Source organism: Ursus americanus, chromosome 1, assembly GCF_024610735.1.
Source record: "Ursus americanus isolate L20-20 chromosome 1, mUrsAme1.1.p, whole genome shotgun sequence".
Classification (NCBI taxonomy): domain Eukaryota; kingdom Metazoa; phylum Chordata; class Mammalia; order Carnivora; family Ursidae; genus Ursus; species Ursus americanus.
Genome location: NC_142127.1, coordinates 78459345 through 78486008, shown reverse-complemented (window position 1 = coordinate 78486008; position 26664 = coordinate 78459345). Strand labels below are relative to the sequence as shown.

The 26664-nt window shown below is 40.5% G+C and overlaps 1 protein-coding gene across 6 annotated transcripts in view; it reads right to left on the bottom strand.

The window, feature by feature from the left end:
• PARD3B (par-3 family cell polarity regulator beta) overlaps positions 1–26664 on the bottom strand; it is a 980330-nt gene that overhangs the window by 77447 nt on the left and 876219 nt on the right. For all 6 annotated transcript variants that reach the window (XM_045806556.2, XM_045806555.2, XM_045806554.2 and 3 more), the window contains one exon: positions 23227–23359. In XM_045806556.2, coding sequence (XP_045662512.2) covers positions 23227–23359 — 133 coding nt within the window. The remainder of the gene's footprint in view (positions 1–23226; positions 23360–26664) is intronic.

Here is a 26664-nt window from a genome sequence, read left to right as displayed (position 1 = left end):
CATCTTTTCTATGATGTGTTTTTGTTCTTCTAACTCTTAATTGTCTCTAATGAGGAGCAGACAAGGGACGGCTACATTCGCAGTTCCCCTCTTGATTTAAGTGGAAAGACTAATTAGTATAAATTACGGCAAAAGAACTCGAGTCCCATAAGTTGGAAGAAGAAAAGCAAGGGAATTTACAGTATTATATCGTCTTGCACAGAATACACAATTTATGCAATCTTCCACATGGAATCAGGTTTGAGTTCATTTTGGCTTTTCCGCAAACTCTTTTACGCCAGTCATGGTCAACATCAATACTGAAATCTCTCCTTTGGATCATAACCCTTCTACTTTGACATCTCATCCTTCACCGGCCTCCATCCTGGCACTTTGCTAGTGATCCTGCATTCTATAATTTACGATTCTTATCCAGATGACTCATGCCTCTGACTTATAGCCTTTCTTTCTTCCTGACTTCATCCAGCATGGTTCTCAGAGTGGCCAACCAGGAAGACATTTTTCTTTGCATTGTCTCTCAGTGGAAGTATGGGAAACATCTTGTTGGAGATTACGGAAGAAAGGAAGTCAACTCAGCTCCCATCCCTCTAGCCACCCACAGGGTGGGGACTTTTGGGGCCATCATGATTCCCTATCTTGACTCTAGCTCTTATTCTTTGGGAAACTGCCTTAAGGAGTTAAATGTCTCCTTTCATAGGGAGGAAAGAGAAGTTCAGAGATTAAAACAAAAACAAACAAACAAAAAACCCCTTACCTAAATCTGGTGGAAGACTTTCAAACTTCGGGTCATATAATCTGGGTTCAAAGCTAATGATCTGATTGTCAGCAATCACGAAACTTTTCTGAGCCTAGGTTTCTCATCTGTAAAAATGGGTTCTTGTCTTCGTTAAATTGCTTAGATGTAAAGAGTATGATAACGTCTTTCAAAATATATGGCAGTATATAAAGTACCATATATACATACATGAGATGTTACTATGAAGACAAACCTTTTGATGTGCAAAAAAAGACTCCACGAGAGCGCACTGATGCTTAGGTGATCACGATGCTGCTAAATGCTCACTCTAACATCTCACTTTATTTGGTCATCTCTAGCATGCCTGAATGCAGAGGCAAGCCAGGCACCTAGACTACAGAGCAAGTGGAGGAAACAAACCGGAAAGGCTCCTGCAGATGGTTAGCCTCATAGGCAAGCACGCCCTTCCATCTCGGACCAGCGCTTCCATCTGGAGCTCCTCGGAGGGGACGATGCTGTATGAAGACAGCAAATCTCTGTTTGCTCTGGGAAACAAACTGAGGGCTTCGGGGGAGGGGGGAGGGATTGGGTCAGGCCGGTGATGGGTATTAAGGAGGGCACGTATTGCATGGAGCACTGGGTGTTATACGCAAATAATGAATCATGGAACATTACATCAAAAACTATGGATATACTGTATGGTGACTAACATAACATAATAAAAAATTAATATATAAAAAAAATGAAGACAGCAAATCTCTGACGGTTCTAGCAACAGAGTCTCAATACTTAGCCATGGCACAAACCAGAGCATGCTCCATTCAGGAAGGAAGGAGACAAAGCAGAAAAGGGGGATATAAAAACAAGGAGAATGTAATAAACTGATAACATGTCTAAACCACTTTATAGCAAGCACAAAATCCTTATTTTTGCGACAACCCAACAGTCTACTGCAAAGTGGCATTCCACGTGAATGAGATCAATGCCTTTATGATGCTGGTATCTATGCCTCATCCCAAAGTCCTCAAATCCCGTTAAACCTCCTGTGGGTGGGTGTGAGTAGCAAAATACACATCTCAGGCATATTAGGATATCTTTTCTCTCAAACTCCACTAGCAACTTATGTGAGGCAGAGAACTCGGTTTAATATTTAACAAGTTGCAGCTGTAAGGTTAGATGCGTACAGCAATTTCTTTCCATATGCTCTCACATGCCATTCTCTTGCATCTTGCACTGGAAATGTGCATACCCTACGGACAACATTTCTTACTCTTCACGGCGCTGTTGGGTGGCACCTTCCTTGCCTGCTTATACCAAGTTGGCAGTTGGTAGAGTTTCTCTGTGATCTGGTATTATCTTTCATTCATGCTACCAGATGGATACCAGATGGGTAATTGTAGGCAGTGCCTCTGCCCCAAGTCCACACCAGAGCCCATGGGCATGGACCTGTCAGTGAGCTGACTCTAAAATGGCGCTTCAAAGAAATACTCCTTAAAACTGCATGCATCTGTTTCCTACGTTAATGACCCTCAAAGAAAAAAATAATAATAAGGAATGAAAGAAAGAAAAGAATTTTGTGGACAAGTTTTCTTTAACAAATGTTACATCTGTAAGAAGAAGGGAAAATAACCATAGAGGGCTTGTGGATGTCAAACTCATCTCTAGCTAATGGTACCTCTAAAAAGCCACCAACTCAACTGGCCATGTCAGTAGAGAGTGTGAAGGATAATCAATATATTCCTTGTTGGTGATATCTGCACAATATAGACTCTCAGTTCCAGAACAGCAGCTTCTACATGACATGTTCTGAGGTAAAAAATGAGAAGAAAAAAAAAAGAGAAATCTAAGAGCTTTGAAAGGCCTCAGTGATTCCTAGGGAAGAACACAGAGGAAAGAGAAAAAGAAATGCACAAAATGGGAAAGACCTCAAGTAAGAACTCATCGTTAATCTATTTCTCTTTAACTGATGCCTCGGTTGTCACTTATGGCAAATTACATTTAAAAAAATATCCTGACAGATCATCTGGTTGTTTCAAGTGTGGATTTCAGCAGTTCATTATGAAAGTTTATTTTCTAAATTAACTACAAATAAAGAGAAATCCTCCAACCACTCACTCACACAATGTTGTCAGTGATTTTTTTTTTTCCCAACAGACATCAAAGCATATCTCCTATCCATGCCTGGCTCTCTTCATGCAGAAGTTATCATAAACAGGTTATGTGTTCCCTTAGGTTACTATGGAAACACTTTCTTTTCAGGTCATCCACTTACGAAGGTAACATTTACATTAAAATATGTTGGAAGTTAATTTTTTTTTAACACTCAAGTGGGGTCATGCCACCATATCCAGATCTATTATTTTAAAATCCATGAACATACATTGATTTAATCTATAAAAAGTCTTGAATGAGGAGCTCACCTTATAGGTATAATTGCCTGCATGTCAGGTAGCTACTTGGACCATTGTAAAAGACACTAACCAAATTAACTTCCTTTGCAAAAGAAAATGTGACAATGACCCACTAGTTGGCATTCCTCATTAACGTGTTGAATATTTAAGTTTGTGTCATCTCTGACACAGAGAGAGGAGGCTGAGATGAGAACACAGGTGTCAACAAGGTGTGTACTTTGTCTTTAGAGATTACTAGATGACTGTGCCTCAGTTTACCCATTTGGGCCATCAAGATTTCAATTTGGCAAACACTTGTCTAAGGGCAGCAAAGCGCTCAGGCTGGGCACAGTGTAGACTTAAAACATGCAGAAACTCTCAACTAGGTTGTGTGATGGCACCAGGAGGATGTTATTAAGTTTTACTTCCTGGTACAGACAAGAGTGGTCGAGAAGCCCCGACAGAAAAAGAGTGATGTGGTTGGAGCAGCTGGGGAAGACTACGCAAAGGAGATAACTGTGAGTGTAGATACACAAAATGTGGGCATACACTAACTCATGGCATAATCCTGGGGGCTAATGGGACTTCTATGTAACCCAACTTTTGGATCACCCGTGTAGACCACTCATTGCGGATCATAGCTGGCTGTTTATATGAGGAACTTGGTCCAAGTAAGAATCTCTGTGCACTGTGGACCATGAGGAATTTCTCCTCAAAAGCAACCAACCCATCTCTGACGGCATCATGCAGTCATCAGCAACTTGAGAAAGGTAGCGAGATGAACCCTACGCTCTATAGTAGAGGGAACCAGACTTCATATCCATGGAAACTTATGTTACTCCGAAGATGCTTTGGGATGTGTCTTGATCCTCCTCCTTTTCCCAAGAGAGACAGGGTTAACAAGCATGTATCAAGTATATCTTCTCCACAAGAACAGCATAAGGGACGCCGGAAGTGGAAGGAAGGAGGTACAGGTGGAGGCTGCAACACACTGTGATGAAGGCTTTGTCCTGCACCTGCCCTTCTGCACTGAAGCCGAGGCAGGATCTGATCTCTAGAAGGTTTTCTATGGCCGAAGAGAATGGAGTAGCCCTACCTTTAACTCCCCTGGTCAGTTATCACCACAGAGGAGACAGTTTGGTAGGCAGCAGCCAACCAAAACTGAAACACTAATGACTTGTTTTAGCAGTGTCCCCAAACTGTTGTCCAGCTATATAAAAAAAAATAAGAACTGGGCTCTTTTGTCCTTTACTGACTGCAGAATCAAAAGGCTTACTGTAGACAAAATGTTTTCCTATCTTTTTCCTGTCAGAGGCCAGATAGTCTCCTAGAGAAAGACGGTAGGATGTACTGACAGAATTTGTGCTAACCAATGCTCCTTGTCTCCCTGCAGTGTGTGTGTGTGAGTGTGTGTGTGTGTTTGTGTTTCCAAATAGATGGTTTAATTATCTGCTCCATTATCTTTGTTTCAAGCATATTTATCAATACGAAATGAATGCCATCCTGGGAATTGATTTGTTCAAGGTAACTTTCATTGTAGTTATACTTGCATGTCTGATGATGGTTCTACACGTGTGCTGTCTTATTTATAGCTACATGGCTCTCATTCGACTTCCCCACCATCTTGAAAGCCAAATAGAGTCTCAGTGGCCACCTGTGTCCCTGAATGGAATTTACCCACAAAGGGATGTGAACATATGAGTACAAGAAACATTTAAAATTAGTTTTCAATCACTGCTCATTATTGATGAGGATTTGTCTCCCTCACTCCACACTACCCCCAGATGCTATTTCTAAACAGTAGTGAATAAAGGCAGCAACGTAGCACTTTGGTGCTGCATACCTCAGGAATTTTAAACTAGACGAAACTACAATAATCATTAAGGAAAGATAAGGCAGTAAGCAGAAGTTCAGTGGTACTCTTTTAAGTTTAAAACTTTCCCATGTTGATCAATTGAGCATCCTGCATGATTTTCCTCACTAGAATTAAAAAGGCAGTAATACGGAATGTGGCATCTGTCAAGTTCGTTTCCTAGTTAAAAGTGGAACTGTGGCTGGCCAGTAAGTGCTGTAAGCAGGAGACGAGCAGCCTGACATCAAAGTTGAGCTTGCTATCAAACTGGAGAATCGTGCTTACTGTACGGAAGCCCAGGAGATCCTGGAGGCTTTCTGACTGGCATGTTTCTGGGAGCACACACTTACCGACATTTAAGGACAGGAGGCCATCAAAGTCAAGCACTTTTTATAGAACTCTACCTTGCAATATTGGAAAAAACTTTGCATCCGCTACCACTTCCAGCTTTGAGGTCAAGGCTGTGTCACCACCAGACAGAAGGGTAGCAGTCGAATGTGACAGACCAGCGATAGCCACCTAAAGCTGTAAAAGCACACACCCACACGCCTACGACCAGCACCCAAGGGTAGCTAGGAGTACAGAGGGAGACAGAGACAGGAAGATGGGTTCCAGAGGAAAGGGGAGATTAGACCAAACTGTGAAACAGAACCTATGCTCAAGATTGTCCACGATAGGATGGCAAGCACTTAGGATCAAATTGAAATGGGTGACCGATCCAGGGCAGGGAATTCCAATAGGAACTCCATCTCTCAGGTTCTAGGCGAACCGGAGGTATCAGCCTCCATGGAAATCTGATCCTCGTGAGGGGGTGGAGCCCCAGACCCTGAGAGACAGGAGGTCATAAAAGTCAAAGTAGGACTGGCTTGATTCCAAGAAAACTTTTGAAAAAGGATCCCACAGATTTTCCTTCACTTTCTCAGGTTGGGCACAGATCAGAAACCTATAGGAACCCCAGTAATCATATTTGCAGGGGTAAAGGGCCTGGAGGCAGGGAGTCAGCCCCGCCCTTTTTGAAATTCTCCTTAAGATGAAGTTGTTGCCAAAATGGAGAGTGGGTATCAGTTTGATGGGAACAAGAACAAGCCATCAGTAACGCTGGGACTCATGTGTACTGTTGTAAACCCCTAGTGAGACTGCATCACAACTACGATTCTGTGACTAGATTATCACCCACACTACAGACCTCAGACTAGGAATTAAGAAAGCCATGCAACCAATGTATCTATGTCTGTGGCAGGAACTTTACTTTTCATTTTAAATAATTATAACAATGCAGCTTGACGAGGCAGTAAGATTTTTATATATTCAGAGGTAACTGCATATACGTAGCCCTCCACATTACATTCTAATTATTTTACATCTTCAGTGTAAACGAGAAAACCCACAACTCGACCCTCTGAACTTCCGTGGCCCTTCCGGCTTCACCCGACTGAAGCCACGCTGACGGGCAACCAGGAAGCCGGCTCTCTCACTGCATTTCGCAGCCCGTCCTTGGAATGGCAAGGAAACCGATTTGGAAGTTTTACACCATGGCTCACTTTTGCAGGACCGTTTGAAGAAAAATTAGGAGTTAGTGGAGGAGGGAGAAAAAGCCATCATACTTCCCAGTCATACCACTAGATATGCAGTGTCTTACTGTGTGTGAATAAGCATAAACTGCAGCTAGGACCATGGCCTTTGTGATGCAGTAAAACCGTCCCGGAGCTTGCTATGATTCATCATGGAGAAAGTCCTTCTTTAAAGGGAGGTTAAGCGTTAAAATGCGTATTGAATTCTGGACTCAGCGACAATGTGAGTGCAGGCCATTTACCGCTGTTTTCCCAGATTCCACTGAAATGGTCGGCAGCACCCATCGTAGGTGAAACGTGTACCAAAACTAGGTATTGAGGGGTATCTGCTAGAAATGGTGCCACAGGCCAAGCTGACAGGGGAACATGGTGCCCGCTCACAACTAATCTTGCTGGGGAGCTGGTGGAGGAAGCTGCGACTCTTCCGCTTGAGGTGAGGCTGGAGGAGAGGGTATGGGGCTGATGAGGAGACTAGCATGGAGATTTTCGTGTCTTTGGAGTGGCAGCCCTTCCAAATGGTCCATCTGGAGAGCAGGGGGTTCTCCAGGTGGCCAAAGCAGGGGAAGCAAATCTAAGCACTCGAAAGTGTCCCCTCCCTATTGGATGCGCAATAGCATGAGGAGGAAGGGCAGACACAGCCACAGGAAATTCAGGCTGGTGGCGCTGGCAAACCAAAATCAGGGCCCAGAGAGCTGACCCCTTGCCCATGATTTCGGAGAAACCATCTGAGAAACTAAGCAGAAGCAAAGTTCTCCACCAGGTATTGCACGGGATTTTGGTTCCCTTCCTGTCTTTTCAAGCTGCCAAACCTCTAAACACTAGGCGTGGCTTTGTATCAGCCAGGCCCATTGTGGGGGCGTGAGGGGACTTCTCCAAAGTTAGGTGTAAGGAGATGAGAACCAAGGAGACTTCCACCATCTTGTCTAAGGAACAACATCTATGCTTTCAAGAAAGGAAACAGAAAGAAATCAGCATAAAACTGAACAGAAAGGACTCAGTAAGAACCTGGCAAAATGAATGAAAAGAGAGCAACACCTAGAAGACTTCGGGTGACAATTCTGAATAGCACGAATAAAGAAAGAATCCCGTAAGATCCAGATAGGGAAACCAAGTCACTTAAAAGAAGAAAAGTCAGGGTGGCCTCAGAGCTCTTCTTCCCTGATATTAAGAACCAAAAGACAATGGAATGTCTAGGAAAAACCCTTGGGAAGCAGGAATGTCATTCATTTAACAAATATTTATTATATACATCAAAGCACCAGGCGTTGTTGTAAGTGTTAAGATTTATCCATAAAGGATACTATCAGATTTCAAGGATTTAGAAATATACTAACTCCATATCCTTCCCGAAGTGAAATTACTCAAAACGGTAAGCCTGTTAATAGATGAATCAAGATAAAGAACTCAGTGCTGGAGATGTTGTAGCAAAGAGGGGCTGGCATTAGACACAAAATGTAATCCCTGGATGGTACAAAACATGCCACATAAGAAATAGGAAAAGAGAAGACATACGTTCTTCTTGAAAGACTGGATCTAAAACAGCACATGTTAAAAGTGTGAGGGAAAGTTGTGATGACATATAATCGTGTCACTTTGTTCCTTTTACACGGAAGGGACTCAACAGAGTTGATTTCATTTTTGATGTTGATAGAGAAAACAGGATAAAGAATGTTTTTATAAAGTCCGCAGGAGGGAAATTACTAAATAAAATAATCAAAGAAACTGTAGCACATGGGGAATAAAATAGGAAACAGAAAAAGGTGTACAAAACACAAAGTCTAAACCAAAATGACAGAAAGAGTAAGGATGACAGTTATGATAACAGATATAAATGAGCTAAACATTTCTCTGGAAGAAAAAGCCTCAGGATGAATCAAACATCACATTCCAACCTTCTCCGAGAGATAGACCTAAAAAAATGATGCGGAAAGCCTCAGAAACAAAATGCACAGGGGACTTTAACCTCATGTTCGTCTGTCTTTGACAGATCAAGGAAATGATAAATAAGCATATACAGTATTGGAAACAATAAAATTAATAAGATTATTTTACCAATGGTAGGACACATATTTCTCACACTTAAACACCTGAGATATGCATGGAGATGGCTCTTAATAGAAAAGCTCATGTTGGTGGTGTTTTCTATTTGTTCTTTTCCTGAAAAGCTATCATTAAATTTATAGTGTGTGTATAATGACTAGGCTGACTTGCATTCAAGGAAATAAAGTGACACACGTGTGTTGTATACTAGAATGCAAGTACCACAAGGCAGAGGTTTTGGTCCATTTTGCTCTCTCCTACATCCTCAGCACCTTACCAGAGCCTGGAATATAATAGGCACTCAATAAACGTTTGTTCAGTAATGAACATTTTTAGAAAAATCATTAGTTTTAATTAATTAATTTAAAGCTTTAAGTGACAAAGTTACATATATTATGTCAGCTTTCAATAAATGCCCCAAGTTGTAGAATTCACTATCCTTGACTACAAAATATTAAAGTTGTACATTGATAATAAAATTTTAGATGGAAAAGCCTAAATCCTTAAAAATTAAAATAATGACTACATAAAATCATTTTTGGTCAAAGAAGAAACAGAATTTTAAATTTCAAAATACACAGAAAAAAATAAGAAGAAGAACATTAAGATATTGACATTTCTGGAAGTACACCAAACTAAATTCAAAACGAAACTCACTGCCTAAAATTATATTGTCATTGAACATGATTAAAAAGTAACTGAACTAAATAAGCTAAATAATTCAAAAAGTTTGCTCTATTCCTTCTTAAAAGAAATAATAAGTTAAGAGGTAAAAGTAGGGGCGCCTGGGTGACTCAGTCGTTAAGTGTCTGCCTTCGGCTCAGGGCGTGATCCCAGAGTCCTGGGACTGAGCCCTGCATCGGGCTCCTCCACTGGGAGCCTGCTTCTTCCTCTCCCACTCCCCCTGCTTGTCTTCCCTCTCTCGCTGGCTGTCTCTCTCTCTGTCAAATAAATAAATAAAATCTTAAAAAAAAAAAAAGAGGTAAAAATAAATATATTAGGACAGAGAAATAGAATTATTAAACGTTTTAAGTGGCAAAACCCATAAAATATATTAATTGGTTGAAAGTCTCAATGAAATAAATGATGTTATAGAAAAAGATAGCGAATTTCCAAAATTCAGTAGAAGAGGAAACATCTCCTTTCCCAAAGATCTCCATCTATAGGAAAAGTTGAAAAAGGTATCAAAGAATTACCCATAAAAGCATCAGGCTAGATGGTTTTATAGATGGCTTATTTTAAATCTTGACAAAGAGATAATTTCTAGACAATAGAAATTGATATAACATATAGTAACAGATGAAAGGCTACTCAAATCATTTTACAAAGGTTATGTAACTCTTCTATGTAAAACTGCTAAAGTTAGGGGGAAGAATCCTTAGATATCAATTTCCCTAACAAATAGAGGTACAAAATCTCAAATGAAATCCTTGCAATCCATGCCCAGCTTTATCTTCAAAGAAAAAACAGACAGCATGTGAGTGTAGATTCATTTTTTTCAGAATTGCAAGGGCCATTCAATATTAGAAACTCTATTAATATAAATCATCTCATTAATAGAAAAAGAAGAAAAATCATATAACTATCTTGATAGATGTTTAAATGCCATTTGAAAAAACTAACAAAAATCTCTGGTTTGTTTACACAAAAAGTAAAGCTTCTTTTTCTCTGAAATATCATAAAGTTGAGACTACTGACAAAGTTAGAAAAAAATTCTGAATGCCATTTGACAGTAAAAGTTTAATAATCCTTCTATATCAAGAACATTTACAATTTAGAAGCAAAAAAGGCAAACATTGTAAAAGAAAAAAGGGGGAACTCATAAAAGAAGAAATATACATGACCAATAAACACATGAAATGCTAAATCTCAGTTATAATTTAATGAAAACAAAATAATTGATATGAGCTATCAAAATGGTAAAAATTAAGAAAAATGAAAACACTCAGTTTTAATAGGTCTGGTATGAAACCTGTACAAAACAGACCATTAAGATTTGTTAAATGCATTAATAAATATGCTGCTGGGGAGAATATAAACTTATCAGCTTTTCTAGGGGCATGTTGGGTAATTTGTATCAGTTAAAATTTTTTTCAAAGCCCTATGTTAAATAATTAATATCTTATATTGATTGATGATAAAGAAATAATAACATAAGAATGCAAAGATTTATCTAGATGATTATTTATCTATAATTATTACCTCATTACTTACAGGAAATGATGAAAATAACTTAAACGTCCAACAGTGAAAGCATGATTAATGAATTAGTGAGTTAAATGTTATATTCACATTTTTGCAGATTATCTACTGGCAGGAGAAACACTCACAATATAAAAGAAAGTGAAAGAAGTAGCTTAAGTAACAGTATATCCAGTAGGGTCCCAATTTAATTACTACATGTGATATGCATGTATGTGTGTGTGTCTGTATAAAATATGCCAAAGCATAAAGTGTTCATTTATTGCATGGTTGATGATAGATGATTTACATTTCTGATTTAACACTTTCGCCAATTATGTAAATTACTACAGTGAGCATTTATTACATTTATAATAAAAAAGTTTAATGTAAAAGGAAAAAAATCATAATTTCAGGAAAACAAGAAAGACTAGAGTATGGCAACTGTATTCACCTGGTTTTCAAAATATTTTTGTCTATATAATTGTAACCCTGCTTCAGATGTTTATTTAATAGCTACATAAACCACTGACTGCTAAACTGAAATCAACTAAAATATGTGCAAATTGCATACCTATCTTCATCTATATACCAATATATATGTATATACTATATTGATATACGGATATAATCAAGAAATGGGATGGGATGTATTCAACATTATCTATTCAAAAAAATGATTGAGCCCCTAGTCTGAAACAAAAATCCCACGTGAAATCTTATAAGACTATGGACTCTGGGAAACCAACTGAGGGCTTCAGAGGGGAGGGGGGTGGGGGAATGGGATAGGCCGGTGATGGGTATTAAGGAGGGCACGTATTGCATGGTGCACTGGGTGTTATACGCAAGTAATGGATCATGGAACTTTACATCAAAATCTAGGGATGTACTGTATGGTGACTAACATAATATAGTAAAAAATTATTATTAAAAAAAAAAGAAATGGTAAACCACTCAGATATGGAACTAGACTACAGGTTTTCTATCTTTTAAAATCATAATGAGTAGGAATATAGTTTCCATTATGAGCTAGCAGATATGTGTATGTGTGCACAGATTGGATATAAAGCAAGAACTTCACCAACCAACACTCATCTTTACTACCTGCCATGGCCTCTGATATAGCCTACTCTCTTCAAAATCTTAAAAATGTCAATTGTGACTAATTGGTTTTATGATCATCTCATAAGTTGTAACACACAGTTTGAAAAACTACCCTCCAGGGCAGGTCTCACTCAGTAATTGGGGCAGATGTGATGCACAAATGCTCACATCCTCGAAACAAGAGGTTGGGCCTAAAGAGAAGAATCATCATGAAACATAATAAAAGCCACTTAATATTTGCTTGGAAATTACAAAGGGCAATCGGAGTAGCTTACATGGAGGCGGAATGGGCAAAAGGGAAACCCAAACACACAGGGGAAACTTTGTGGAGATAAGAGCGAATCTACCATGTTCATTGCTTAGTCCTTCTTTCCTATGTGTTTGCTTATCAATTTTTTTTTCCTGTACAAGTATTTCTAAATATCTCATTACATTTGAAATTATGTTTCCTGTCTGCCTTTCCCACCAGACATGAACTCCTTATTCACTTTTGAATCCTCAGAGTCAAGTAAATTTCTGGCACAAAGACAGAAAGAAACTTGCCACCAAATTAAGGTCTATGGAATTAATTGATAAATGAATAAATGAAGAAACCATATCCTTTGAAATTTTGTTCTTCAATCTTGGGGTCAGAGTCACAAAACATAAGTGAAAATGGGTTTATTCTTTTCCTTAATTAATTATAGGACATTAACAGCTTTTCTTTTTATTTTGGAGATAAGATCCTCAAGAAAGTTAGGAAAGTTGTAAGAGCTTCTCATTGGGACAGTACTCAGATTTCCGATAAATTAAATTAATAAATCAATTAAGTGGAAATATTGAATGTTTAAAACACAATTTCAGTTCTTCCCTATTGCTTGTCATCTTTTTAGTCCTCCACCATCGTGTATTTAAGGACTAGATTTTTTTTTAAATCTTACATATACACATCTATATGTAGAGAAAGGAGCAGGTTATCCACTTTCTGAAAACGGGAAATTTAAAAAATAGTTCTAGAACCACACATAAACCACAAACTGCTAAAATCCCATAGCATTTTTTTCCCCCAGTCACCAATTTAAGTATTATGCTGAAAGATTTCTTCCGGCCATCATTCCCATTAATTGTGAGACCATGAATGCCTCCTCCGGAACGTGAGCCTCTGATTCCCTTATAACCACGTACACTGCGATGCTGCCTGACAATTTAAACCTGGAAAGTTACTGTGAAGGGAACGGCATGGAAAACAGGAAACCTGGTCCATACTAAATAGATGAAGAAAGGAAAAGTAGCTGATACACATAAAAAAATTATAATTAAAATAGAGCTGCTATTCAGAAACAATCTGGAACTCTGGCAATGAGTGATGTAGGGAAAACAAAACTGAAAAATGGAGATTTCTCCACATCATTTGGGGGTATCCATTATCATAGAGTGAGCCAGAAGGTTCATTAGAGGAAAGCCATCAGATCATGACAGGGAATGTCTTTCTCATACAACATTTCCTACTGTTTCTCTAAAGGAGATATTTGAAAACAATGTCTTTGGGTGTGCACCTCCCCCCATACACCCGTGCACACACACACCGACACACACACACACACACCAATCAGGTTTTCCTTCTTTGTTGTTACGCGTTGATGCAAATGTTGGGCTTGATGTACACTTAGTATAAATTGCTAAGTATTCAGTGAATGAATAAAGCAACAAAGGAAGAAATGATAGCAGAAAATCTATTTCCCTCACGTGTTGCTTTGGTTTTGCTGTCTAGGGAATGAAGCTATGTCTGAGTGAAAGATGACACAGAATGAGCTAAATCATTTGAAGAAAGCTTCATGGAGATAAAACCCAAGAACTCCATTACTTTACAAAATTCTTATCTTGAAGCTGGAAAAGAAACTATTTCTCAATTGTTTATAATAACAATGTTATACCAGTTCTTCTTAGATCATTTACTTGAATAAATGGAAAGTTTTCCTGTGCCTGGATGAAATCACTGGTATCAACTTTTGCACTTTCTCATAGACACTCTGAAAATCAGCACTGTGATTTCAAGCCTCAGAACGAAACACAAAGAAATGAATGAATTTCATAGGAGAACTGTAAAGTCACAGACTCTGATATGTGTTATTACAATGTATTCAAAAGTGGTCATTCTTCTCGTGGAGAATGGCAATTTCAGTATTGCTGTAGTGATTAATATCATTTTAGGGTTTTTATTCAAGTGTTCTTCGTATTTCAGAGGAGAGGTTTCTGTGAGTTTTCTTTCTCCCATAACACCACACTCGTTACTGTTTAATAAGAACCACATGATATTAAGCTCCTGAATAACTCTGGGTCGAAATTTTTCTTAAACTGAAAGAACAAGATGGCCGCCGCAGCCCCCTGATTGGCTAATTACCCCGGAAGCTGTGCGAGGGGAACATTCTGGGCTCCGGAATCTGAACACAAACATGGCTCATGTGGGGTGTTAATTGTCATCCAGGTTAAGTGATACATGTGTTATGAATGCCAGTTAAATGGAGTTCCATATCTTCCACTCCAAACATTTTCATTAAAAAAAATTTAGTACCCAAACTTAATTTCAGGATTTTTGAGCTCCGCTAAAATAAAATGCATCCAACTGATTTTAAACAGCTTTGAGAACCGTTAAGGAAATCTGGAATTCATAGGAGTTTCGGCTATGGTTTTTCCTATATTACATAAAATGGTCATTTCTCCCATTGCAGTAGAAGAAAAGAATGTGATTATTGTAGAAGTTGGAATTTTGGGTTTTAACCATGATCCAACACAAACGGCTGTGGTTTGGGGGAACTTAACCTATTCTAAAATCGACATCCTGAGCTGGAATTAATTGTTCATTAGAAGCAGAAAGAGTTCTTTTTTTCACTCTAATGTAAGTAGAGCATAGGGTTATTTGACATATTATGGAAAAATAATGTGGTTTTGAACTTTCTTTTTCTGCTTCTTGGTATTCAGGGTTGAATTTAAGCCAGAGATAGGCTAACTTATTTGATTATAGCAACAAAGAATGATTTCATTTTGGCTTTTACAGAGAACTCATACTATTTACTGTTGGGTTAAAAAAATGTCAGAGTGCTAATTAAAGACGAGTTCCACAGAGGCAAAGTTTGTATGCCGCTTATAAACAAATACTCAGAGTTTCCCTTTCTTTCAAACATCTCATGTAAAAAAAAGTAAGCAGCTCCCACAGCAATGTTCCTTTCCTTCTGTTTCCTTCCACCAGGAGTTGTTAGCACAGGTTAGAATGTCAGCTTTGCTAATGATTGTGTGACTATGGTGCAGAGTCTTAAAACCTTAATTTTCTCATCTGTAAAATAGGACTAAAAATACCTACCTCATGGATTTGTTGTCTGGAATAATTTATATAAGGTACTCACACTTATCTGTTAGAGTCAGTATTGAGTATATGATGCCATTTTTGTTATTAATCGAGCTGTAGCCTAATTCATTGAGTAAATAATTTGCATATATTCCCTTTGTATTCCCCTCTGCCTCCTATTTTATGTCATTAACTATAGACCCTGGTATTTCTTTGCTTCAGGGTTTTTGAAGAGCTGAAAGCAGAAGCCTCTTTCTTCTGGTCTTTGGTCTTTGATTTTAGCATAAGCTCATTAAAGAGATTAGGTGTGCCCCCAGGGTCAGGGATGAAAGGCGTGCACTTTTGAAGAAAAAGTTTCTGTGTGGGAGAGAGGGAAATAGTTATTGACCTTTTGACCAACGGACTTTGCCAAAAGTGTCTTACAAGGAGGCCCAAAAGTCACCACCTGAAGGGACCGTGGGTACCTCAGTGGTAACCAGAGTGTGCATGACCGGAAGGTCTCCTTCCCAAATGCTCTGTGTGTCGTATAATGTCCCAGGACTCCGAAATAACAGAAGAGGTTAAGCTCCAGTAATGACTGAGATAGAATGGTTGTTTGGCTAATGGAACGGAAGATTTCTAAACACCTCAGTATGTGCACCATTTAGAAAACCCTCACATTTGTTGAACACTTTCTACATGCCAGACACTATTCTAAGTGCTTTACATGGAATAATTATTTAATTGCCACAATATTTATATGAGATCTGTGAGAATGATTATCCTAGTTTTAAAAAAGACTGAGAGGTTAAATAAATAGCCCAAATGTACCCAGTTAGTAAGTTATCTAGCCTGGACGTGAACATAGGCAATCTGATTGCAGGGTCGGTGCTCTCACACATTACGCTAAAATGCTTCTCATACGGGCTATCTTAGTCGGTGCATAATTCAGGACATCCGTGGGTTTAGGAAGACTGGATGGGAAGACAGGCATAGTTTAGAGTAGCTGTCTTCAGGGCAGAATTTCAGTCAGGGCGGGCTCCATGTTGGTTGTAACAACTGGCCTTGGGCCACAGCCACAGAGGGCAGACTATGAAACAAAAGGCTTCCTTTGGGCGAGGTGAGGGCCGGTTCTTAGAAGAAAACAGTGCCACTCTCAGGATCAGTTCAATGCCCACAGGGAGCCAGTCACACTGGGAAATCTGGGGACTTGGCTCCATACATAAAAGTGCTGAAGAAACTTCAGGCTGTGGAATGACACCAAGGCATCAGCCATGGACCCTTGCCCCTCTAGGTCGTGAAGAGACAGTTCCCCGTGGTAGAGACCATTAACCCTTCTCTGGCTCCTTCCTCCCACACTTGCCTTACAGTGCCTAATTTTGCACTTCATTAGGGTGAATCAAATATCTTCCTTAAAAGGAGAAGTCTCTTAAGGAATGTTAAGAGCCTTTATGGGTTAGATTATTTGCACCCCACTGTCCCCAGAAGTATAGCTGAGATGAACTGTTAGAGAGAAAGGGAACTTTGAGGGAGGAGGGGACAGGGCAGAGAGAGAACTTTGGATTCTTGAACACTCTTGGAGAAAAGGTGGGTCTAAGTGGGGTGCCATGATGGGGAGGTAGGGGTGATTAAAGGTCAGTTAACCTGGGGAGACCCTCCTAAAGACTGGCAGATCAGAAGGGGCTAGAGAACATCTCAAAGGTATATCCAGAAAAGAGGGAAGAAAGGAATTTTCTTCTCTTCCTCCTGGCTCAGATGGCCCCTTGCTCCTAGGCTCCTTGGTTATTATCTCTGATTAGCACCAGGTTATTGGATTTTCATGGGCTTCTGCAGACTGGTTTGGGACCCTAACAACCAATCGTTTTTTCCCCCATGGGAAAACTATTCTCAGTGCCAAATTGTCAATTTCTAAATGGTTTCTGAAACACAGTTTATTTCTATGTTGGGGATTGCCTATAAACATGTTGCCGTCTTTCAAAATGATTTACACTATATTTCAAAGCTAGAAATTCATGCATATGATCCCCCATATAGCTAATATGTCAACATGTTCCCATGAAAGCCGCATCAAAATATAAAGGACTAAAACTATCAACCAAACGAACATACAAATCTTCAATTTATTTTGTCCTTTTTTCCTCAAATTTTCACTACTTCCTGAAATCAAAATGAGCAAGTCCCAACTTTTCAGCTGGTATTTGATGTTTCACCAACATCAAGTTCATCAAACCTCATGCCCTTCCTATATCTCCCTAATTCATAAACACAATGTGTGTTCTTCTCCCTTTTTCTCTGTCTTGGCACCTCTTCCACTCCTCAGTTCAGTTGTTTTAGGAAATCAGGGAAAACACTAATCTGCTGATGGAGGGACACACTGGGAAGGAACTGTTCACGGAGCTAATGAGCGCTCATCGATTGAGAAGGGGTTGGTTGTCCTATGGTAGAAGCTACATTACCAGAGTTACATTTGATGACTCGAATTCCTTATTTCATTCCATCTTTTGAAGACTTTTTGAATATATCCTTTCTTTAAAAATTATGATATAATTAACATAATAACATTGTATTAGTTTTAGGTATATGACATAATGACTTGACATATGTATATAGAATATATTCTTATCACAAAACAACAATCCGTGAGGCTATACATAGAGCAATTCTACCCAAGGAAACACTTTTAGTCCTTTCAAAGAATTCTGTTGCCTCCCTCTGGGGCAAATACCTAGGTCTGGGGTGAATCAAAATGTCACTTGCCTATCTAAATAAGTAGCTAGAGGTCTGGTAATTTCTCATGAATAACTCAGTAAAGTCATCTGGGTTCCTGGGATAGCTTAAAGATCCGGGACCAGTAGACAAAAATAAGTCTTCTTTTTCCTTTTACCAATAATGGCAGCAAATTTAAGATTGGTAATAGGTCTGCTCTTTCTAATGATAAGGAGGAAAATACATGAAGGGAAAGGTCTTTTCTTTTTCTTTCCTTAAAAACCTAAGATGAAGAGAGTACATCTTGTCATTCAAACCAGAAGTTATAGTAGACAACTCTGAGTCGTGCTGGACATCCATTTACCCTTCTTCTGTTAATCAGCACCTTGGTCTTCCTCTGGGGACTACTGCTTCGTCTGGACTCATTCATGGGATTTGTGTAGGCCTGATCCTGCTTTCTGGTTCCAGGGTGACCTCGTGACCTAGTTCTGGCCAGTTAGAGTACTGTTATCTTTTTGGCCAAAGGAGTTCAGAAGTGGGCATATGACGCAGGCTGAGTCAAGAAGCCATGCAGCATTGCATCGAAAATCAGTTCTAAGACTTCCCGGATGTACTGGGGGTTGAGACAATCTCCTTTTATAAAGGTGCTGGGTTGGAGCTGCTACTGGTTGTCTCACTACCATATGAAGGAACTCCCCGAGGACGGTGCCTACAAAGAGAATAACGATGGAGCTGGATCCAGCTTTGCCTGAAGTCAGATACACCTATGGATTTTAAAGTTATCCAGGCCAACACGATTTCCCTTTTTGCTTAGGCCGGTTTGAGTTAGATTTGTGTTCTTTGTGACATAAAAGCCACTGACTAATCTAGAATTTTTCATCAGTGTCTTTAGCTCTTCTTTTTTTTCAGATGCCTTTAAGGTACAGAGAGGGAAAATACAGACAACTCAATTCTGCTGTTGGACCACTGACAGCAGGAGCTCATTTCTCTTATCCCTCATATTTAGAAAATAACCTTCTGATAGTTTTTACACTTGTGTGGCTATTACACATTCCATCTTAAATCCCTTTCATAAGATGGTTAGCATGATCTCAGCATCTTGCTCTCTCTTTCCTCTGACTGCAGAATTCACCAGATGTGTCTTTCTTGTCTAGACAGCTGCCAACCATGTTTCTTCAAGTTGGCTCCTAGGTCATCTTCGTAACAGGGTGAGCAAATCTTTCAGGGTGTTTTCATTTATTCACCCAACCATCACCTGAACCAATCCCCCTTGCCAGAAAGATACACTACCATGTATTCTGTGACAGGGGAAATCCTAGTACCTCCTTCCCATCTATGTGTCTACAAACCCCTTTCCTAGATGAAAGTTCTAATTTAGCCAGAGAGTTAAAAAGAGGAGGAAGTGTATGGTGTATGCCATGCAGCTCTTGAAAAAAGACAATAATAAAGGTACTGATATTTTTAGAAAACTCTGGGGCCATCCCATTTCTGAAATTACTTACAGGATCTTCATGCTGCCGTTAAATAAGCAGATCATCTTTATCTGCTAATAAAAAATACCCCAGCCTGTTGCCAGAGGACTGTGAGCATCTTAACAAGTTGTACAGAAAATAACATACCAGGAGATAACAGGTATTATGTTTTCTTTTGGTAAATATTAACACTTCACAGCTAGCATATCTTGCTTTAATTGGGCCTATAAAAACTCGCCAGGCCATTTCACTTCCCGCCGTTGAAATTCTCTCAACTTCTTCTTTACAGCTTCTCAGAGCCTCCATGGGAAAATAGCTACAGAACAGGCTGGCTGAAAAGATTTTTAAGGTCTCATGTCCATATTTACAAACCTTGCAATCTGTGTGTGTTCATTTATTTTAACACAAATGAAGTGAATAAATCAGAGGCTCCTTTGGGAAAAAGAAAACCACCGAATCTGCGAGAAAAGGAACCAAATCTGTCCGCTGAGGCAACTCCTAAATGATCTTTACACAGTCCCCCTCAGCCCTGGCTGCACAGCCGGCCTCCGGCGGAATGGACTGCCGTGGCTGAGCTCACTGAGAAGCTAAGACCTGTCTATACTACAGAATTTCTCACATGTATTATTGTCCTTTTTCCGTTTTGCCTTAGATGTCTGTATTCCTGGCTAGACTGTGAGTTCCTCCAAGGTAGAGATAATACTATATTCTTGGATTGGCACCTGGCCTATGTTAAAATTGGATCAGAGACATAGAGAAAAGAGAGGAAGAAGCAAGCGCTGTGGGAGCCAGTGAGAACCCAAGAGAGCAGTGGGAAAAGCCTTCAGCTCTGAGCCACCAGGCAGAGAACTGCCTATAGGAGAGCCTGGGAAAATCAGAAAGTCCAAGGCAGGCCAAAGAAAGAATTATTAGTTCCACGGACAACAATATATTTCCAAAACTATTCATAGATCTTAATAATCTTTCCAGTGACTGCTTTACTAATTTTGGCTTTGAAGACTTCTGCGAGCCTACTTTTATTCCATCTGGTCTCCTAAAAGTAGTTCTTAGGTAACTTATCTTCCTAATTTCCTTCTCGATAGTTCAGAAGCTCCCCAGTCTAGTGTGACTCCAGGGAAGATTTGTAGGTCTCTACATCTGAGGTACCAGGCCCGGGAAGTTCTGAGTCCATGAAAGTGGTTTTTGATGGTGCTGGTTCATGTAATGATTTTGTTAGAGAAGCTGAACTACTTTGCTTACTGCAGTGATTGGAATCAATGTCCTATTTTTAGAATTGTGGGTGAGAAACCTTGATAACCACACCCCTCTCCTTCACGGGCTGGTGATCCAATTTTAACAAGCACCCTCCGCGATGCCAAAGCACAGACTGATTAGGAACCACAGTCTCAATAAAAGCTGCCTTGTTAGGTCTGGCTGACTGGCAGGTATGAAATGTTAACTTTCTACACTCGCTTTCCTAATCTATCCAAAAGTAGCAAGTCAACAGTGTAATTTCCCAGGCCTGCGCTGGACAAAAGAAACTAGTGTTTTTCCTTGGCTTGCGGAGAGGCGGGGAAAGGATGCTGAGTTTCTCATCCCTGGTTTGGAGCATCTCAGGCGATCACAAAGAGCACTAGTCTTTTACGACGGTGCAATTTGCAAGCATCCCTTTGGGAAGCTTTTGTCCCCACTCGTCTGGGAAATGTAAAATCAGTCACTTTTGGCAATGCTCAATACACGTGAGCATGGGAAACACAAATTAAAACAGAGATACTTCTTTATTCACTAGATTGTCTGGTTCCACATTGGCTTGGGATAAAAATAGAATCATTAAGAGAGAGAGGACCTGAGCGTTTGGGTTATCTATTTCAGGTTTGGTGAGGGTCAGGGAAAACTTCAAGTCTCATGAAGGTTAAGCATTTTCGGGCTTTCCGCTTGATGTAAGGAGATCACATAAAATAAGGTCAAAACAACCAGGACTGCTTAATCTAAAATTACTTGTCTTATTTTGCCTATAGGAGTTCGCGGTGATGTTGAGATGGAGGCCTTTCCAATGCCCTGACGTGGTGGTCTGTTTTGGTGATGGTGGAAACAACTTCCCGTTATTTTATTGCTTGTTTGTTTGATCGAGGGAGCAGAGCCTTATGTATACAGTCTGTCATCAAAGTTAATATGTCGATCTCAATTAAGTTTAAAGTGAAGTGAACTGTTATCTAAATTGTTATTCTGTGGAAATCTTTCTCTTCTGTTACTGAGAGTCTAAGCGACCAGTTGCCCCATCACTATAAATGCCATTCTGTTTCATCCTAACATCTGTAATAAAACCAACAAAAAGCTATTTGTTCTGATCTGTAGTTACAAAATGCCTATCTCTGGAAGAGGCTAGAGCCATTTGTTGGGGACTGCCAAGCCTTACTTCACATTTATTTTTTTTAGTTTAAAAAAATATATTTTTTAAAGATTTTATTTATTTATTGGAGAGAGAAAAAGTGAGAGAGCACAACAAGGGGAGTGGCAGGCAGAGGGAGAGGGTGAAACAGGCTTCCCGCCGAGCAGGGAGCCTGATGCGGGGCTCGATCCTAGGAGCCTGGGATCATGACCTGAGCAGAAGGTAGACACTTAACTGACTGAGCCACCCAGGCGCCCCTTTACTTCACATTTCTGATGAAAGTCCATTGCACCAGGAAGAATCTACTGAGCCGAGGAATTCCAGGGGCTCTGCACGACGGCGGTGGCTGCTGCAGCTGGCTTTCCACCACTAGCACAAAAGTGTGAGGTGCTACGCCTGAGATGCCAAAGCCGGAAGTGAAAAACAGAAGGAATCTGCTTGCCTGGTGGGCTCTACTCTCCCAACCCTGACCTCATAAGCATGAATGTGAGTGTGAAAATCAGAAAAGGAAACCTCCCTTTAATAGATTTGCTTTCACAAGAGCTGGTGTCTTTAGTGGCCACCAGGGATAAGAGAGTTCCTTATGCGCTTCTCAGAGCAGCACTAACAACGGTAGTAGGAGGCATTAACCGTCAAAGAGGGTGAGTGACAGCTGGCCTCACTGCAAGGACATCGCTATTACCACGGACAGCTCTGCTCCAATAACGTGAGTAATGACAGCCCAGACGTAAGGCACACGAACTGAGGGGCGGCACCTACTCTAAGTAGGTGACGTGTACTTTAATCCAACGCTAAGTACTCTCCTCTGGTATTTTTGTGAATGCTCAAAAGTGAAGTGTATTTTGTTGGTACAGCCGTGCCTTCTTGAAAAAGACAAGAGAATGAATCATGCTATCCTGGAAAAACCCACAGACTCTTTCTTTAGAGGTCACAGTATTCTTTTCTGCTCGCAAATGTTGAAGGATTTGGCAAAGAGAAGCCTCTAATACAAAAACTGTTCTTATCTCAAAATAAACTTAAGATCGGCAAAATGGGAATTATTCAGATGCGATATACACACAACTGATATCTCTGAAGGTACCCATTCTGATATTTACTTCTGATATCCTTTCCCAAAGGAAAGATGGCTTGTGTTTGCATGGTCTGTTAATGCTTGCCCAGATTCTGAAACCCAAGCGATGGGAGGCAAGGATTAAGGCTGAGTAGATTCCTTGTCCTCTTTAAAATATCGACCATCTGCTCCACCCTAACACGTTGGTACACAAGTCCAACAGAGAGTAAATATGAAAGCAATTAAAATAAACTACTGTGCATTAGTGTGGTTTGATTTATGTAAACAACTTCTGTGGGACAAGATGGCTGTGGTTTGGGTAATGTTCATATCTGTGAAACTCAAGTAACCTAAATATAACTTGGTATGTATAGAACATTCTTAGCCATGTACTTCTGCTAGAAACTATCTCAGTGGAGATGAATTCAATGATTAGAATGAGGCCCGGGCTTACCCAGTGAAGGTCATAATCTAGCCTCGCTCTTCCCTCATCGTCCTCATAGAAGGTGAATCCTTCCCTCCGGGCCTGATAATACTCTTTCCGCAACTTCTGGATGCGGTCCGTGCTCCCACTCGCGGGCCGGCCACTGCAGGACATAATCAAACAAACACAGTCACATAGTGTACATCACCCTGGAAAGTCACTTTTTGATCTTATTAAAGGAGCAGACATCTAAATTTGGAAGATTCAATAATGTAATTCAAATATGCTAGGAAAACTGTAAAATCAGTAATAAAAGTGAGCAAAAAATGGTCTTTATGTAAATACATTTAGCTCTAAGGGTCAAAACATCCGACTTGGGATTAATAAATGCCTTTTGAGTGAAAAGGTAAGATAAGGTCCTGACCTTTAGAGCAATTAAAAGAGCCATCCCCCCCCTTTTTTTTATAAGCATCTCCACAGGGTTTAGTTAAATTTTAATGTAGTTATTTCATTTTCTCCAATAAGAAGTTGCCAATTTGAGACAAGTTGTTTGGCCTGAAGATGGGATGTGGCAGAGTTGGCATGCGCCACTCTTCATGTCAGTGACACTGGAGGATTTCTGGAGTGGGGAGAAGGGGGGGAGCATACATGGCAGCATACGGGCCCACAGGACACAGGGAAAGCAAAGAAGGCAGAAGCCACATCAAGAAGTAAAAAGAAAAATTAAAAAAATTAAAAAAAAATAGTAGAATATGCCATCTTCATTACTAGGCCAAGATTCTCCTCTCTCTCCTTTAGCCACTTCTTTCTCTCAGGAATTACAGTTTCTCCAGTGACTCATCCATGCAACCCCGAACTGGTCAGCCAGTGGCTCCCTTTACGCTTGGATTTGTCACGAACGTTTCAACAGAACTGACCTCATGGGCTACGATTCAGGGCCAGGACATAAGAGGAGAATGCTAGGCACATTTCAACCACCATACACCTTCTGTGGTTCATCTGAGACACAACTGAGTGTCCTACTGTGCCAGAGCTGATGTTAAGATCCGGGAAAGTGAAAACAAACAGTTCATAGTCCTTGTCTGCAAAAAGCACATGATCTGGGAGGGGGGGACTGGAAGGCATAGAGCAGGCCCTGATCCAGGTGCGACAACAGCCGTCTACTAAGGGCCCGTGGGGACAAAGACTGCTTAAACTGACAGGGGGAGGGCAGGGCCGTGGAGGAAGATTATGGAAAGCTCCACAGAGGAGGTGAACCTTAGCTGAGTCTTGAAGGCTATCTAGGTGTTCAACAGCTGGACAAGTGAGATGAATTTTTTTTTTTAAGATTTTTTATTTATTTATGTGACAGAGAGAGACATCCAGCGAGAGAGGGAACACAAGCAGGGGGAGTGGGAGAGGAAGAAGCAGGCTCCCAGCGGAGGAGCCCGATGTGGGGCTCGATCCCGGAACACCGGGATCACGCCCTGAGCCAAAGGCAGACGCTTAACGACTGCGCTACCCAGGCGCCCCAAGATGAGGAAATTTCAGGCAGAGGGAAGGGCAATATGAAGGACAGAAATGAGAAAGCATCTTGCTCTGTGGGAACGGATGCAAATAAGTCCATGTGGGCAAGCAGTGAGCCTCAACTTCTGTCCTGGCTCACACATGTCTCGGGCAACACATGCTTCCCTCCCTTTCTCATTTAGGGAGCGAGTTAGAATAAAAATGAGTGCTGGTGACTTCAGGGATATTTTGAATTTACTCTAATCAATGACAGAAGTATATTGCCTGCAATTTTGTTACTTGAACTCAAGTCATAGCAACTTGTTAATCATAAGGACGCTTGTGCTTGATGGGCAGGTGAGAACCACTGCTCTGGTAGACAGGGTATATGGGAGGGGACAGCGAAGAGGGACAGGTGAGACTGAGAAGGAGAGAAAGGGACCCGCTGTGAAGAGCTGCGTGTGCTAGAAGATCCCCATGTATTACAGTGGAGCTGTAGTTTAAATGAGACTTCACGTAAAGGAGATATGTGAAAGCAACAGAAAGAAGTCATCCACTATGTGGTGAAACAATTCTGAAATTAGACTTGTAAACTATAAAAAGAAAATGGTGAGTGAACATCTTCTGGAGGGAAAGCATTCTTCCCAAACTAGATCGAAAGTCAATTGGTGATGTCTTACAACATCTCTACAAGGTCCGCGCAGGGTTCTGGGCTTCCTACACGTCCTACGGGCACTCAGCACCCAATGCCTTTTATTAAGAAAAGACAAACCCTTGGGAATCACGTATCTTTATTTTTCTTCAAGATGTATTTAAAAACTCTCAAGACAGTTCTGTTTCTTCACTAGGCTTTTCTTAAAATAAAAAAAATTTCAAATAAAAAAGCAGAATCAGACCCATAAATACAAAGAACATTCTGGGGGTTGGTTGTCGGAGGAGAGGAAGTTGAGAGAGGGGCAAAATGGGTGAAGGGGACTGGGAGGGACAGGCTTCCAGTGATGGAATGAAGAAGTCACGGGGATGAAAGGCACAGCATAGGGAACATAGTTGATGGTACTGGAATAGAGTTGCTCGGTGACAGATGGGAGCCACACTAGTGGGGAGCACGGCACAACTCAGAGTTCTTGAGTCACTCTGCGGTGCACCTGAAACTAAGGTCACACTGTGTGTCAGCCATCCTCAAATAAAAAAAAAAGATTTAAGAAGTTCTTGAGCATTTGAAAAAGACAACAATAAGAAAAAACAAAGAAAGAAAGTCTGATACGCTCTTCTGAACAATGGGATGGCAGGCGAGGCAGCCCGGCTCTCCGCGGACCAGCTTCCCCTCCTCTTGCGGACTGTGAGCGGGCTGTGCTGCCCGTATGCCCTGCACAGGCTTCCGCTGATGACATGAATGTGGGAGCCAGGCTCAAACTCACCAGATGAGTTCAATCAACATGGTGCAAACATTGCATACATAATCTATTAGTTTACCCAACGAAAGTGAAGCACTGAATTCAAGCGGAATGAAGTCATCAGTAATAAAGGAAAAAAAACCAACTCAATAAGGCACTGTTTTAAAACTCCCCACAATTTTCCTACATTTGTGGTGGAAAAAAAATCATACTCAGACTATAAACTATTCCTCCATATGCCTATAAATGCATAAATTTAAAAATATGGGTTTGATCAGATTTTAGTTCTCAAATAGAGGGAATGGGGCAAGAATACAAAATCAGCTGTTTAGGATTCAGAAAATCCCCTATGGCTGACAGGAACTTGACTGTTTACCGAGAAAAGAAATCTGGCCTCAGAGAAAAAAACAGGAAAAAAGTCTAGAAAGTCATGGACCATCTAAGTGGAAAACATGCTGGATCTTCTCCCTTGTGTGAATATTTTAAAGAAGATGTGAGACGTGGTGCAAACCTTTTGTAAAGACCCAGGACCGCATCTCTTATCTTTATTTTTCTTTCCAGCCCTCATCCTGCCCTTGTGACTACACTA